Raw genomic sequence first — 13,812 nt, forward strand, 5'->3', positions numbered from 1 at the left:
GGGCGCCTGGGTGGCTCAGTTGGTTAAGCGACTGCCTTCGGCTCAGGTCATGATCCTGGAGTCCCGGGATCGAGTCCCACATCGGGCTCCCTGCTCGGCAGGGAGTCTGCTTCTCCCTCTGACCCTCCTCCCTCTCATGCTCTCTGTCTCTCATTCTCTCTGTCTCAAATAAATAAATAAAATCTTTAAAAAAAAAAAATGTATTAAAAAAAATTAAAACAATACCGTAAACATATCCAGGATTGTTTAATACCGTAGCTTACATTTGCTAAGTGCTTACTATCTGCATTTACTGTTCCAAGGACCTTACACAGCAGCCCTCTCAGGCAGGCCTTATTTTCACAGACAATGAATCTGAGACAGAGGAGAATCATAAAAAAGGTCATGTGGGAAGTAGCAGAACCAGAACACAAATCCCGGCAGTCTGGGTCCAGAGTTCAGACTACGCTCTCAGGGTCAGGATCAATGTGCGGAATCCACCCTAGGATAACCACCTCCAGTCCTCAAGGCCCGTAACCAACGGATTCTCATCAGAAAGATCAGAGGGCACACCTGCTGGCACCACTGTTCACACCAACACATGTACACCAGGGGTCCTGTCCGCCACCCCAACACGCGCCCACTCAGCCACCAACAGCAGCATCCACCCCAAGTCTCGACTGGGGGGAAACGGCCGTGAACCATCTGGAGGTTTATAGGAAACATTTCAGATGTGGAACACCAGGACGCTGAGTCACTTTTTATGGCAATAACCGAAGTATTAAATGTTCACAAAGCTTTGCCCTGACCCCCCCCCCCCCGCCCCAGGGCTTCAGACTACTCCAGCAGAGCAGTCACATGCTGAAGTCATGTGCATCTTTTCAGAACACCCACAGAGATTTTAAAGATGTATTTTAAAGGTGAGAGGGCCCTACTGAAACAGTTCTAAACCGGCGAGGGGCCCAGGCTCCTTCCCAAGTCCTCAGCGACAGGGCTGGCTGTGATTGCAGACCCGGAGAAAGAGATGGAAATGTGGAGCTCCGCGCCACCCAAAAGCCACCGCACTCCACAAACACAGCCCACAACGTCGCTCACAAGAGCAGGACATCTGAAATGTTGTTTGCTTCCTTAAAAGAACGAGAGAGGGAGCTGATCATTCATTGCAATTTAAAGCGAAGTGAGTTCTCAGACTCTCCAGCTGCAAGGAGGACTGCAGAAAGCACCCCTCCGCTTTAATGAGGGCGGGCAGACCCCTTGGGCAGGCTCCCACACAGTGCCGAGTCCCTGGCCGCCTGGGAGGAACAGGAGGGTGGATGCCTACTCAATAGTTAGTAGTTCCTTAATGATTTGGTGAAGGAAAAAAATGACTTCAGTTTGAGAAAAAAATTAAAAACAAAACAAACCCCTAATAACCACAACTTAGAAAGATGTTAACAAGTCCTCAGGTCACATAGCCCCGGTCACAAGTGACATTTTCTGTATTCCTGGCTGGCTACAGCAGGTCCAACATGCTTTGGAAAGTGGGGTGGGGATCTGCAATCTTCAGAACTGAACTGAATTTAACATCAAGTTTCCTGCTGAATTAAAAATTTATTTTACAGACTTATTTGAAACACAGCTCTGCTTTCAAACCCCCAGGTCCTGCTCCAATCTGAAGCAGACTCTTCTGGATTCAAGCTCTTAGGACTCACTCTGCATCCCTGCAATCTCCCGGTCCCCTTTGCCCTGCGCCCTGGCTTAACCCATCCACACGGCCCCTGAGCACCTGTCGCCGGAAGCCGGCGCCAGACCCCGTGCACAGAAAGGTGGGTGACAGTAAGTCCTGAGTCTGGAGAAGCTTTATTCAGCCAGGAAAGCCAGCGCTGCAGGTGCAGGGGCCTCTAGTGTTCCCATCAGTAACGCCATGGGCGCTGGGTCTTGCTGGAACCCCAAAGATCTCTCTGGAGGAGCCAAAGTCCAAATTGAGTCTGCGGTCTCTGTGTGGGAAGCGTATCCTCAGGGCAAAGGACATAGCCAGAGTTGTTTGAAATGACCAAATGTTAATTTTGGGTGGTGGAAATACAGTGTTTATTACATTATTCTGTGTACTTTTCTTAATTTTACTTTATTTTACTTTGAAAACAAGGGAAAAGAAATGACAGCCAAGAATGCTGTGCATAGTGGCCAAGCTACCTGAGAAGGGACAGCGACACCTTCATCCCGAAGGCAACAGGGTGGATGCTAGGGTCTCCCAGCCTTGTAGCAGTCATGCAAATCACACAGGCTGCCCCAGCAAGGTCTCAAATAAGGGAACTGAGAGTGGAAGAGGTTCTTTTGATAAAAACAGAACCCACAACAATGCTCAGTGTGGCCTTCACCAGGCTCACCAGCAAGGGCAGTTACCTCTAGGACACAAATTAGAGAGAAGATGGGAATACGAGTGAGCTCAGAGCTGACAACGTGGGGAACATTCCAATTACAATGACCTTGTTCTCGTCTACCCCTCACAATAGTCTAATGAAGACACTGAAGTACACAAGAGGAACCAGAGGGCTGGTGACAAAGAAGAGCCACAGATACAACGCGAGGGGACAACAGCACCAGCTGAGGCAGGGAAACAAAAACCACTCTCACCTCCAGGTCCTGAGCCTCCTTCGGAGAGCTGGTGTCTGTGTTTCAGAAAAGCCTGTGGACTGGGCAGACTTGGAGAGAAGCAGTAATAAAAGGGAGACTTGGATAAATCCTTTACAGGTGTACATTTTACAGCTGAAAGGGAGGACCTCAGATCAGGGATGGCTCAGGCATGACGCTTGGACAGTTCAGAGTCCCTTTAACATAAGATAATCCCTCAGCAAGAAAACAGAAGATGTAGGGCCTTAAAAGAGGACATCCCAGCTGGGCAGTCTTACAGCCACGACCACACTCCCTCCCTCAACAGCCAAATAAGATGTGAGGCCCTACAAGGCCTGTCCAGCTAATCAATCCCTTTAAGATGGCTGCGGAAACACAAAACATCTGACTGATTCCAAGCAAAAGCTTCCAATTACATGTAATCATCCAGCCGAGAAGAATGCTTTTCTTCTTCAATGTCCTAAAAGGAAAAATTTTCTCCTTTTCCTAATACCCTCTCCAACACGAGTCCCCCAAAGAAGTGTGGAGTATTCCTTTAGCCCAACAGCTCTGCAGCTCCAAGAGTCAGTACAACACCAGCGTCAGGGTGTTTATTCATAAACGGCCTCGTTCACTGGGCCTCCGGTGGTGAATGGGGTGAACCCAGAGGACAAGAGGAAGAGAGCTGGGAAGCGGCTCCTGCCCAGCTGGTGTGGGCAATAGTCCACAGTACTTACGGAACACTCTGGGATAAACCTCTGGCTCCCATTAGTGCACATGTAGACGTGTGTGACTGCTAGTCATTGTTCTGTGGTCTGATGACTAATTAGTTAGGTGTATTACTGAACACTGACCTGACTCCCCCAGACTTAACAGAGTTTTCAGCAAGTCAAAGCACTTCTTTCACTTATTACCTACTGGACGTGGTATTTACCTCAACAGGTGTCAAATACATATTCTCTTCTACTTTTAGGGCAAGGCTGGGGGACAGGAGAGTATTACAGTAATGAAAACTCATGGGCATCTAAAACCCCTGAAATCTACAAGGTAAGGTGGCTCCTACAGTTTGGAGACCTACAATTGGATTTCTGCTTCTATTACTGGCAGTCAGCTTGGTTCTCCATCAGCAAGGCAGGGAGGATACGGCCTGGCTCCCAAACTATAGGATCAGGGTAGGACAGCACTTGGCCCCAGGGTACCCCGGCTTTAGGGGAGCGCGGCGCCCGGGGGACCCCGGCATTAGGGGCGCGCGGCGCCCGGCCCCACGGGACCCCGGCATTAGGGGAGCGCGGCGCTCGGCCCCACGGGACCCCGGCATTAGGGGAGCGCGGCGCCCGGCCCCACGGGGACCCGGGAAGGAGCCCAAGACGGTGACCCCCACCCCGCGGGCCCATCCCCACACACCCGCATGGTCCCGGGCTCCCGGCAGCGGCCCCGCACACCGTTCGGCCAGCGTCTCCAGGCGCGCTGGACACGGAGGAGAACGTGGCCCCAGGAGGAGCAGCGCGGACGGCGCGCCTCAGGCCTCCCGCCCAGACCCTGCTCGGCGCGGGGAGCGCGTCCGGCCCGAGCGCCCGCCTCTCGGACGGGGACGAGGAGGCCGCGGCTCTGTGAGATCACCAGGCACCCGCGCCCGCCATGTGGCCGCGCCCGCCACGCACCTGGAGCCCGCCCGGGCGCCGTCGGTCTCCGGGGCCTGGAACATGTCGCCCGCCGCCAGGCGCCTCCTCGCCAGCCGCACCGAGGTTTCCGCCCGCCCCCACGCAGCGCTAGGCCCGCCCACCCGCGTCCCTTGGACATCGTCGACGCCAGTCACGCCGCCGCAGCCTATCGCAGCGCCGGGCCGTGCCCCCGCCCCACCGGGGCAGAGGTTCGGCAAGACTCGTGCCGCGCTCGCAGCCGATTGGTGAGAGCTGATGCCGCTCAGGCCTTGGGCGCCGACACTGGGCAGCAGGGCTGCAGGGGGGCGGGCCCTGCCCCGAGCGGACCCCCCCCCCCCGCGCACGCGCAAGCCGCGCACTCCAGAGCGCCTCCCGACTGCCGCGAGTACAACCCGGGGGATCGCCGGTGGCCGCTGCTCTCCCGGGAGGCGCCCGGGTCTGTGGGCGGCGGCGCAAACCCGAGGCCTGGCGCCGAGCCGCCACCGCCGAGCTCGCCGCGAAGCAAACAAGGCTCACTCGAGAAGTATTAGATCAAGTATTAGTATGTATTTATGCACAATAAAAACATTTACAAGTTGAACTGGAAATTTAAACATAAGAAGTTTAACAGCTTTTGTTTATTATATTAAATAACCAAAACACCTTTTATTCCCAAAATTGGTAAAGAATAAATAATATAATTTACAATATGGTACAAAAAATAATCAGGAAGGACAGGCATTCTGCTTTATACATACACTGTATATGTATATTTATAATCTATAAAACAAATTCACATCTCAAACAAGCCGAAAACCTCAGATGATATGGCTTAACGATTATTAAAGGAAACCGCGGTGAGTTCTGCCGCCCAGACCGCAAGATCTAAGCCGCTGTCCCGCTACACAACACAGGGTCCAGGTTGCTGTAGTGCCTCGAACACAGCTTCTCGTGAGTCACCAATCACAGGACAGGTTCGCTGTGGGTTTCTTCCTTTTTTTCTTAAGACAAAGTGCCCTATTTTCTCTCAAATGCATCTGATAGATCTCAAGGTCTTTAAAAACAAAAAACCAGCAACTGCTGCTTTCCTCCTCTACTTGCTTCCAGTGTCTTTTATTCCATGACTTTTCTTGGCTTAAGTTTGGATTCCTTGCTGTGATCTAGTTAAAAGATGCTATTCCACTGAAAAGGACGCCCTTTTCAGGATCCCAATGCTAAGCCGCTGGAGACATGGGAAAGCTTGCCTTTATTTCCAAATACCCCACTCCCTGAGCAAGTACTCTACACCTAGCAGATACAGAGAGGTGAGGGCGACGTCCTCGCCGATCTTACTGGAGTCACAAGCTGCATCTTCTAAGCTCATCACCTGCCAAAACAACTCCCTGGAGACCAGAGATAGTCTAGCTTTACAAAAGCTGAATCAGCAAAAAGATCCCAGACATCATTAGAGTGACTAGGGAAGGATTTTTCTGAGGAACGGATGTGGTCTTAATCACAGCATGCTCAAATGCACGAAGAAAGTCACAGGTGTACACCAAGACTACGACTCCCGTGGCACAGGCAGAGCAAGATACAGGAAGAGGGGAGTTTCTCTGCTTGCATCTTTTGGAAAATTCTAGCCTTTAACAGCTGCTTATTTTTATACATATATATTCATTTAGGCTGGAAGAAAAAAGACTCACCCTTTGCTACTAATGATGTCACTTTCCCTTAACACGGCAAGCAAATGCTTACACCTGTCAGGTTGCTGCAGAAGTGGCAGAATTCTCTGGAATCGTGTCAGCTTTGCTACAGGTGAGAAGAATCAGTCCACTGTCCTCCCTAACCCACCCTTCCCCGGATGACACTCCAGATGGAGTCTGTGGTTAAGCCCCTAGTGGATGATGCCACTGAAGAGCCTACCAAAGCTGATCCCAAGTCTCTAGTTTTCCTCCTTTTAGGTATCACTGAAAACTGGTGCCAGCCTACCCGCTAGACTGCCTCGGGTATCCCCTGATGAAAGCGGCTCAGGACTCCTACAGTCTCCAGCAACGCACACACTGCCATCAAGTACTGCCCCTAGCATCGATGCTGTAATGGTACCGGGGGTCTCTGGTCCCCCACAGCGGGGGTACGAGCAAGTTAGTAGTGGCCTACACTTGGCCTGGTGTCCTCACCTACCACAGACCTAACAAAGTCAGATGCCCAGAGAGATCCACTGATATCACTTCCAGAAGGTGCTAAGTTCAGGAAGCTGATAGATCGCTAAACCATACAAGTTAGTTTAAAGATACTCTGGTTCAAACGATGCTCTCTTTAATAAAGGGACACCATGTCGCTCTCTTACACATCTCCAGAACTTTGGGACTTTTTTTTAAGAGCCCAGAAGAGCTGCCCATGGTGGGTCTTATTAGTGATGTTTGTACCTAGAACCAGACCTGAAAGAAGGAAACCATGTTACAGGCAAGAGCTCTGAAACACTGGAGATGAAGGAAGGAACCTCCTCTGTCTGGAGGCCCCACTGCCCTCTCTTTCCTCCGTGGCCGGGGTGAATGACGCAGCCTACAGCCTGGAGGGGCTGCAGCTGGCTGCTGAGACCTTGGGACCAGGAGCATCCCCTCTGCTTGCACACATGAAAGACCTTTTCTGTTCTTTTCCATGCTGCCTCACCTCTTCATCATGGACAGGGAGAGAAGCCCGTGCAGAGGGCTGGGACTGGCCTGGGCGGCTGCCACTCCACTGCCAGTCGGGAAGAGGAAAGAGAAACTGTCCTCCGTTCAGGTGGTTTCAGAAGCCAAGCTGGTCTGGACTGCAGGTGGAGAGCGAAGCAGCAGGTGGGATGGTGGTGCACAGGTTACTACCTGACCAACACCATAGCACTGGATGCTGGCCACAATGGATGGGGGGCTGGATGGGCTTTTGTCTGTTGAGCCTCCGAAGGCTGAGAACAAAGCAGCCCTGTCAGCTCCATTCTGGGCACCGACCCGTCGGCAGTGATGACCAACGGTCACCCAAGGGGGCCTGAGGAGTACATGAGAGGGAAGTGGTTTTAGCGTGCTCTGACTGCACCCAGGGTCTGCGCCTTGCTCGCGTTCCCTGCGCTGGAAGAAGAGAAACAGAGGACCACGGGATGGGAGGAAACACGAAGGAGGAAATGTATGCAGCAGGTGGACTCTGCAGGGAAGCCCGTGGAATGAAGAGGAGACGCTGAAGAGGCGAAGACCTTCCCTGGAAAGGCAGCGCACGTCAGCGGCTAGCCAGCAGCCCCCTGGCGGTTCAGGGACTCGAAGCCGAAGGCTTGGCTTCAACACAGGAAGGAAACCATGAACTCTCTTCTTCTTCACCGTCTCCTAATTCTCAAAACATAAGGAAAACCTTTTTCCAACCACTTCAGCAGGGTTTTTTTCTGAAAGTCCACACAAGCTGCACAAAACAGGATTCTCTCCTCCTTCCCGTTAAGTCAGTCAGAATAAACCTCCAGGTGGGAGAACGCACTAGGCGAGGTCAGTGTTTCTGGGGTGATGGCACCAGGGACGCTGCCCTGTGATCCGCGCGTCCTCGCAAGTGTCCGCTAAGGGTGCAGACCCTACCAGGCAGAGCCCAGGCCATGCCCAGCTGTCCTTCCCCGTCATGTGCAGAGAGAGCAACCGAAAGGTGCATAGGTTTGGCAGAAAAAAGCAGTGGTGGCTGAAAGTGTCCCTGCAGAGAGCAGGGAGGCTGGGACTCCCTGGGCCTTGGCTGCCGCACACCCACTCCTTTCCCTCGGAAAGAAAACCCACTGCAACGTCCAACACGGTGACGGGGGTGGAAGTGCGGCCGGCAAGCACTATCCCACGGCTGGCAGGGAGTGGCTCTGATGCCACAGCAGTGTCTGACACGGGCCCTCTGACAGAACCTGTCCTCACCTCCCGGGCCACCGTGGCCCTCTGCCCATCGGGACGCAGCTTCCTGCACGTTGTCTGTTCTGGGGCACAGAGAGTCCTCTGCTCAGACCGTCTTCTGGGGGGTCCTGGGCTGGATTTCTGTTTTCTCTAGCCTGGAGAGGGCTACACATACCGCAGTGGAGGACCACCAGCCCTCCTCTGCAGCCTCCAGGATGCCCCAGCAGGGGCGAGGTCTGGTCACTGGGACAGGTCACCGACGGGGGGGCCACCTCCACTGCCATCAAACAGAACCTCTCGGCGGCCGGGCTCAGCGATGGACAGTTCTTGGGCCAAATCGTTGAATCGAGATATGTAATCAATGCTGTTTTCATTCATCATGCACACCAGCTGGGAATCCACAACCTGCAGGGCAGAGGACACGAGGGAAGGCGACGTCAGCGGGTGGCTGGCCACCACAGCAGGGACTTCAGTGGGAGGTGAGTGGACCAGTGAAGACTAGAACCCGATCAATGAGCCATGTGACACCGGCCCAGCACTCTCGGGAGAACTGCAGAATCTCCTCTGTCCTTTTGAACACTCCCTCTTTTGATAAGTGTGCATGAGAGCTGACCAGGGGACTGGCGCCATGGGCCGCCAGGCCAGAGTGGTGGTGCCCAGCACAGACTGTGGACCCTCAATAAGCAATGAGGCAAAGGACACACAAGTGGGGTGCAGAGACTGCGGGGTGGCCTGAAGGACATGGGAGCTGAGGAAGCAGGTGGGGTTTGCCCCAGGGCCAGGGAGCACATACCCATAAAACAGCAAGTGCAAAGACCCTGAGATGAGAACGGGCTTCGGCTCTTCAAGAAACAAAACTGGCAGATGAGACAAGTCAGGCCAAGAAAGGAAAGCAAGGATAAACACCAGAGTGTGTACAACAGAGCGTCAGGAGCTAGGTTATTCTGTGGACAGATACACGAAAGTCTGTCTTCAGGGTGTACCGTCTGCCTCTTTTGCTCAAGCAGAAGGCTCACGAGGATGGGGCCGTGGTTTTGTTCACTTGTGCCTAGAGCAGTGCCCGGCACAGAGTATGCCCTGGATAAGTATTTGTTACAGAATTGCAGGACACGACAAACAAATGAGAAGCCTTCAGAAAATTCTGAGTAGAGCTATGGCACGAAGTGGATTTTAAACTTTCATGACAGGGGCACCTGGCTGGCTCAGTCGGATGAGTGTGCAACTTATGATCTGGGGGTCATGAGTTCGGGTCCCACACTGGGGGTAGAGATTACTTTAATAAACAAACTTTAAGCTTTCTATGGAAAATTTTAAACTAAAATTTGTTTTCAAAAAGCAGAGTGACTAGTGCCTGTCTTCCCCATACAGGCCCATCATCAGCTTCCATCACTATCAGTGTGGGCCGATCTGGCCCCACCTTTCCCACCCACCCCACATGCCCACTCTGTTCAAACCCCATCAGGTGGGCCTGGGGTGGACCTGGGGTGGGCCTGGGGGAAACGGGTGAATCTGGGGTGGGCCTGGGATGGACCTGGTGTGGGCCTGGGATGGACCTGGTGTGGGCCTGGGATGGACCTGGTGTGGGCCTGGGATGGACCTGGTGTGGGCATGGGATGAACCTGGGGTGAGCCTGGGGTAGACCTGGGGTGGGCCTGGGTGAAACGGGTGAATCTGGGGTGAGCCTGGGGTGGACCTGGTGTGGGCATGGGGTGAACCTGGGGTAGACCTGGGGTGGGTCTGGGTGAAACGGGTGAATCTGGGGTGAGCCTGGGGTGGACCTGGTGTGGGCATGGGGTGAACCTGGAGTGGGCCGGGGTGAATCTGGGGTGAGCCTGGGGTGGACCTGGGGTGGGTATGGGGTGGACCTGGGGTGGGCCCACGAGTCTGCACTTGTAACAGCCCCAGGTACTGCTTCTGTTGCCCTGGAGACTGCCCAGAACGGCAGGGTCCTGAGGAGCTGTCTCCAGGTATGTGTGGCAGGCCCATCTGCATAGAAGCCGAGGGTTTGTAAGCATACACACCCACCCACATGCACGAAGAGGAAAGATGGGCTTCTTGTGTGACATCAGAGCCACGAGTGGTCTGAGAAACGTTGCAGCGTGCAAGGAGGGCGTATGCTGCTGCTTCTTGGTCTGTGTCTCTATTTCGGTAGAATTTCTAGTCACGTCACCGCTCAGCTCAGAATTCTCCAAAGCCTCCCCATGAGATGCCAGTCAGGATAAGGAGAAGCTGAGATGTCCGTGGGAAACAGCGGTGAGCTCTGTTTGATCCAGGGCCCCGTGGGGAATCTGACTACGAAATCTGAGAGAGACCCACCAACACTAGCACGTCCCAGGGAAGCAGTATTTGCGGGATGCTGCTCCAAGCCTCTGACAACAGAACTAGGCCCACCCGAGGGGGTGGGGTTCTCTATGGAGAATCCTTTCCCTCTTACGCACATGCTCCACCTCCGTCTCTCTCAGAGCGCTGCGCTCTGTGCCCCTGTCCTCGCGAGTCCTACTTGCTCCCCAACACACTTGCTCCTCGTGGGGTGGAGGCCTGGGAGGCTCCGAGTGGACAAACAGCGAGGGGCATCACAGACCGAGTCTCGCCTCCACATCAACAGTCCGCCACCACCCCGAGCCACTTTTTAGCTCAGCGGGCGGCAGCCTCATGCCACCACATAGGGAGATGCGGCTGGAAGGCCTCCCTGCCCGTCAGGCGGCAGCACGGAGAACGTACCACCCACAATGGCCACGTCCTCCTCGAAAATCAGCAGCAGCCCTGGACAGACCAGGAAACCGAGGCACTACCTGCCCCAGGTCACGCAGCTGCTGAAGGGGAGAAGAGACCCAAGGCCTGTGCTGGCCACCAGCATAGGCCCCGCAGTCCACCCGACTCCAGGGCTTCCCAGGTTCCGAGGCCTCCAGCGCGGAGCTGTTACCTCACGTCCCTCATCTGCCGCCACGCGGGAAAGAATTCTGGCCCAGGGCGGCCAGAGCTTCCCTGGTCAGGAGAACTCCGAGTCCTAAGAACACGAGGGTCCCACCCGAGGCATCCGGCCACCTCCAGAAGGCGGGCTGCTGGTCAAGTCGGAGCTAAGGCCGCGCGCCTACCTCAGCAACATCAGCCAGGGACCGGGACACAAACGAGTCTCTCGAGTTCCCATCCAGCAAGCTGGGGCCCAGCAGGGAGGTGCCGCTGTGGGTCCCTGCAGGAGTTGGCAGCATCTTCCGGCTCTTCTCTGGGGAGATGAAGCTTGCTGCCAAAAGGAGGAGAAGACATCCTGAAACCGGCTTGCCTAGTCCAGTCCAAGTGGAGGACCCCGCAGGCTGCGTATGGATGGCCCTGCCAGGCCCCTTCCAGGCATCTACCCGTACGCTCATGCAGCCACAGGGCTTTGGATGGAGTTGTTGTGTGGTCCCTCGCCTCTCTCACATGGAGAGCCCCGGGGAGTTTTCCGTGCAGCACGTGTGAGTCGGCTTCGTACTCCCGGGAGCCCTGCCTCATCCCACTGCCGGGTCACCACCCTCGCCTCCGTATGAGGTGGTTCCGATTTCTCATAATTTCTATTTGACTTTGCAGACACCTGCACTGTTCTATGTGACTTCCATCTCAGCAAACCCTCGTCGGTGCTGCCTCCCTGGCACCACCCAGACCTCCCGCATCAATCTGGGTCTCCAGGTGTGGTGCCCACATGGGTGCCAACCAGGCTCATGTGTAAAACCACCCCTTTTTAGGGCTGCCAGCATCCGCCACCACACACGCACCCCGGCTACCCTCTAAAGAATGCTGGGTGCGCTGATCCCACACGTGCCACAGGAGCTCGCCCCGCACAGGCCACTGAGGCCGGTGTGGCTGTCCCTGGCAGCCCTCCCACCACATGAACACCTGGTGCCTGGGGAGGGGCGCCCGTCCACGCCATGAGACAGTGGGAACATCTGCTTCAAGACACCAGACTGAGGATGGGAAGAGGGAGCTGAGAGCTCGAAGAGCCGTCTTCTACCCCACCGCCAATGGCAAGAGCAGAAAGCCCGAGCAGGCAGGAGCCGGAGAGCGGGCAGCCCGGAGAAGGGCACGGGAGACTGAGTGCGGACATGGGCCCATCTCAGCCCGGGCTGAGTGTCACGTGGGTGTCCATGTTCACACAAGCTCAGTGACGTGCACGCCAGAGGCCTCGGCGCCCCCCTCCCCCACCGTGTGACTGACTTGGGATAAACCCTGAACCCAGCAGCTCTGCTGGGACTTCAGACTCCAGTCCCCACCCAGGTGCGCCACGGGGAGCCCGCCCATGCCCTGCTGCGCCCTCCACTCACCAAACAAGCTGCTGAGCGATGAGTCTGTGGGGTCACTGGGGCACCACTGGGGGTCATGGGTCGGGGAGGCGATCCAATCGGGCTGGGGGCTGCTGGATGGGGAGGGAAGACTCTTGGAGCTGTCACTGCCATTCAGTTTTGCTGGAGAAAGAGAGACTCCCTCACCTGTCGACCGAAACGCAGGATCAGAGATGGCGTGGTGGGTGAACGGCACCCCACTTCCCCCACCTGGCACCCAGAAATCAGCAGAGTGGCACAAGCACTGGATATGTGTGGCGGGCCCATGGAGGACAAACGGGACTGCCCTGCAGAGGGGGCCTGTGGAGGCAGGGGCCATGTGCCCACCTCAGGGAATGGCAGTGGCCGCAACTATGCTGATGCGGCAGACCCCGTGCACCCCCAACGCTCTTGCTGGCGCCGACACCAACCACACCAGCACACACCAGTGCGCACGTCCCCATGTCACCAACAGAAGTAAGGTGCGAAGGGGAGCGCTGAGTTCTCTGTGAATCCACAGCCCAAAGCAGACCAGCGAGTGCCGTCCCACAGAGCCCGTGAGGCCAAAGCCCCCACAGGTCCCAGTCCACCCCCACTGCCAGGACCCGCACGACCTCAAGCTGTCCACCCAGATTCAGAACCAAGCAGAAAAAGGCCCCATCTGAGCCGTGGGCTGCAGAGGACTGGCGGGCCTGCTCTCTGTCCTCGAGGCTGTGAAGAGCCACAGTACCCATCTGCTCCTCATCTGCTGGGGCTGCCCCCTGCCAGGATGGGCAGCACCCCACAGGCGGCAGATGCTCCACACTCAAGAGGGAACGCTGGACAGGGCGGTGCCCAGTAAGTGTGCAGACACCCTGGCGGGAAGTCAGAACCCCACGGGCCCTCACCGTACTGGCCGGAGCTGATGGCAATCTCAATGATGGAGTCGCTGATGTGTGTGGCGGGCTCGCCCTGTGAGAGCACGTCCTCGGGCGGCCCGGGCAGGGAGATGTCCAGCAGCGCGGAGACGTTGGGTGGGGACAGGCGGCTGCTGGAGCCCTCCGGCACAGGCAGGGGTGCGGGGGGCCCGTTGTGGAGAGGAGCCTTGGACAGCTCGGATAAGGACAGCACGGGTGAGCCCTGGAGGGGGGGTGGGGGGGACACAACAGATGATCAGGAACACGGAATGGAAAATTGGCCTCAGCCCCACACGGCAGTGACTGAGTGACAGGCGATTCGACAGAGAAATGAGAACACCACACCACCTCTCCCTGTGGGGTCACTGGGGCACCACTGGGGGTCTCCCTGCTCTGCAAGATACACACTCAGTGGATTTACTTCTCCTGAAGCCACGCTAGTCATGGCAGCCTTGGAGGACCCAGGCCGAGGGGGGCGGCGGCCGGGGAGGGGGGCGGCTGGCCCTGCCTCCACGGCCGGTGGGACAGCTGGTAATCCGGACAGAAGAGCGCCCGG

The 13,812-nt window shown here is 56.0% G+C and overlaps 2 protein-coding genes across 6 annotated transcripts in view; both read right to left on the reverse strand.

Annotated features, from left to right (window-relative positions):
• The window catches only part of JPT2 (Jupiter microtubule associated homolog 2), a 15,496-nt gene extending 11,175 nt beyond the window's left edge, over positions 1-4,321 (reverse strand). The window contains exon 1 of the mRNA XM_081820356.1: positions 4,230-4,321. Within this exon, the coding sequence (XP_081676482.1) occupies positions 4,230-4,273 (44 nt within the window). The 5' untranslated portion in view covers positions 4,274-4,321. The remainder of the gene's footprint in view (positions 1-4,229) is intronic.
• Positions 4,322-4,827: 506 nt separating this feature from the next.
• The window catches only part of CRAMP1 (cramped chromatin regulator 1), a 58,571-nt gene continuing 49,586 nt past the window's right edge, over positions 4,828-13,812 (reverse strand). For all 5 annotated transcript variants that reach the window (XM_081820366.1, XM_081820363.1, XM_081820362.1 and 2 more), the window contains 4 exons: positions 13,248-13,479; positions 12,364-12,528; positions 11,164-11,309; positions 4,828-8,473 (listed from right to left, as the gene is read on the reverse strand). In XM_081820366.1, coding sequence (XP_081676492.1) covers positions 8,309-8,473; positions 11,164-11,309; positions 12,364-12,528; positions 13,248-13,479 — 708 coding nt within the window. In that variant the 3' untranslated portion in view covers positions 4,828-8,308. The remainder of the gene's footprint in view (positions 8,474-11,163; positions 11,310-12,363; positions 12,529-13,247; positions 13,480-13,812) is intronic.

This window comes from Leptonychotes weddellii, chromosome 5 (assembly GCF_054177405.1).
Source record: "Leptonychotes weddellii isolate Sample4059 chromosome 5, ASM5417740v2, whole genome shotgun sequence".
NCBI lineage: Eukaryota > Metazoa > Chordata > Mammalia > Carnivora > Phocidae > Leptonychotes > Leptonychotes weddellii.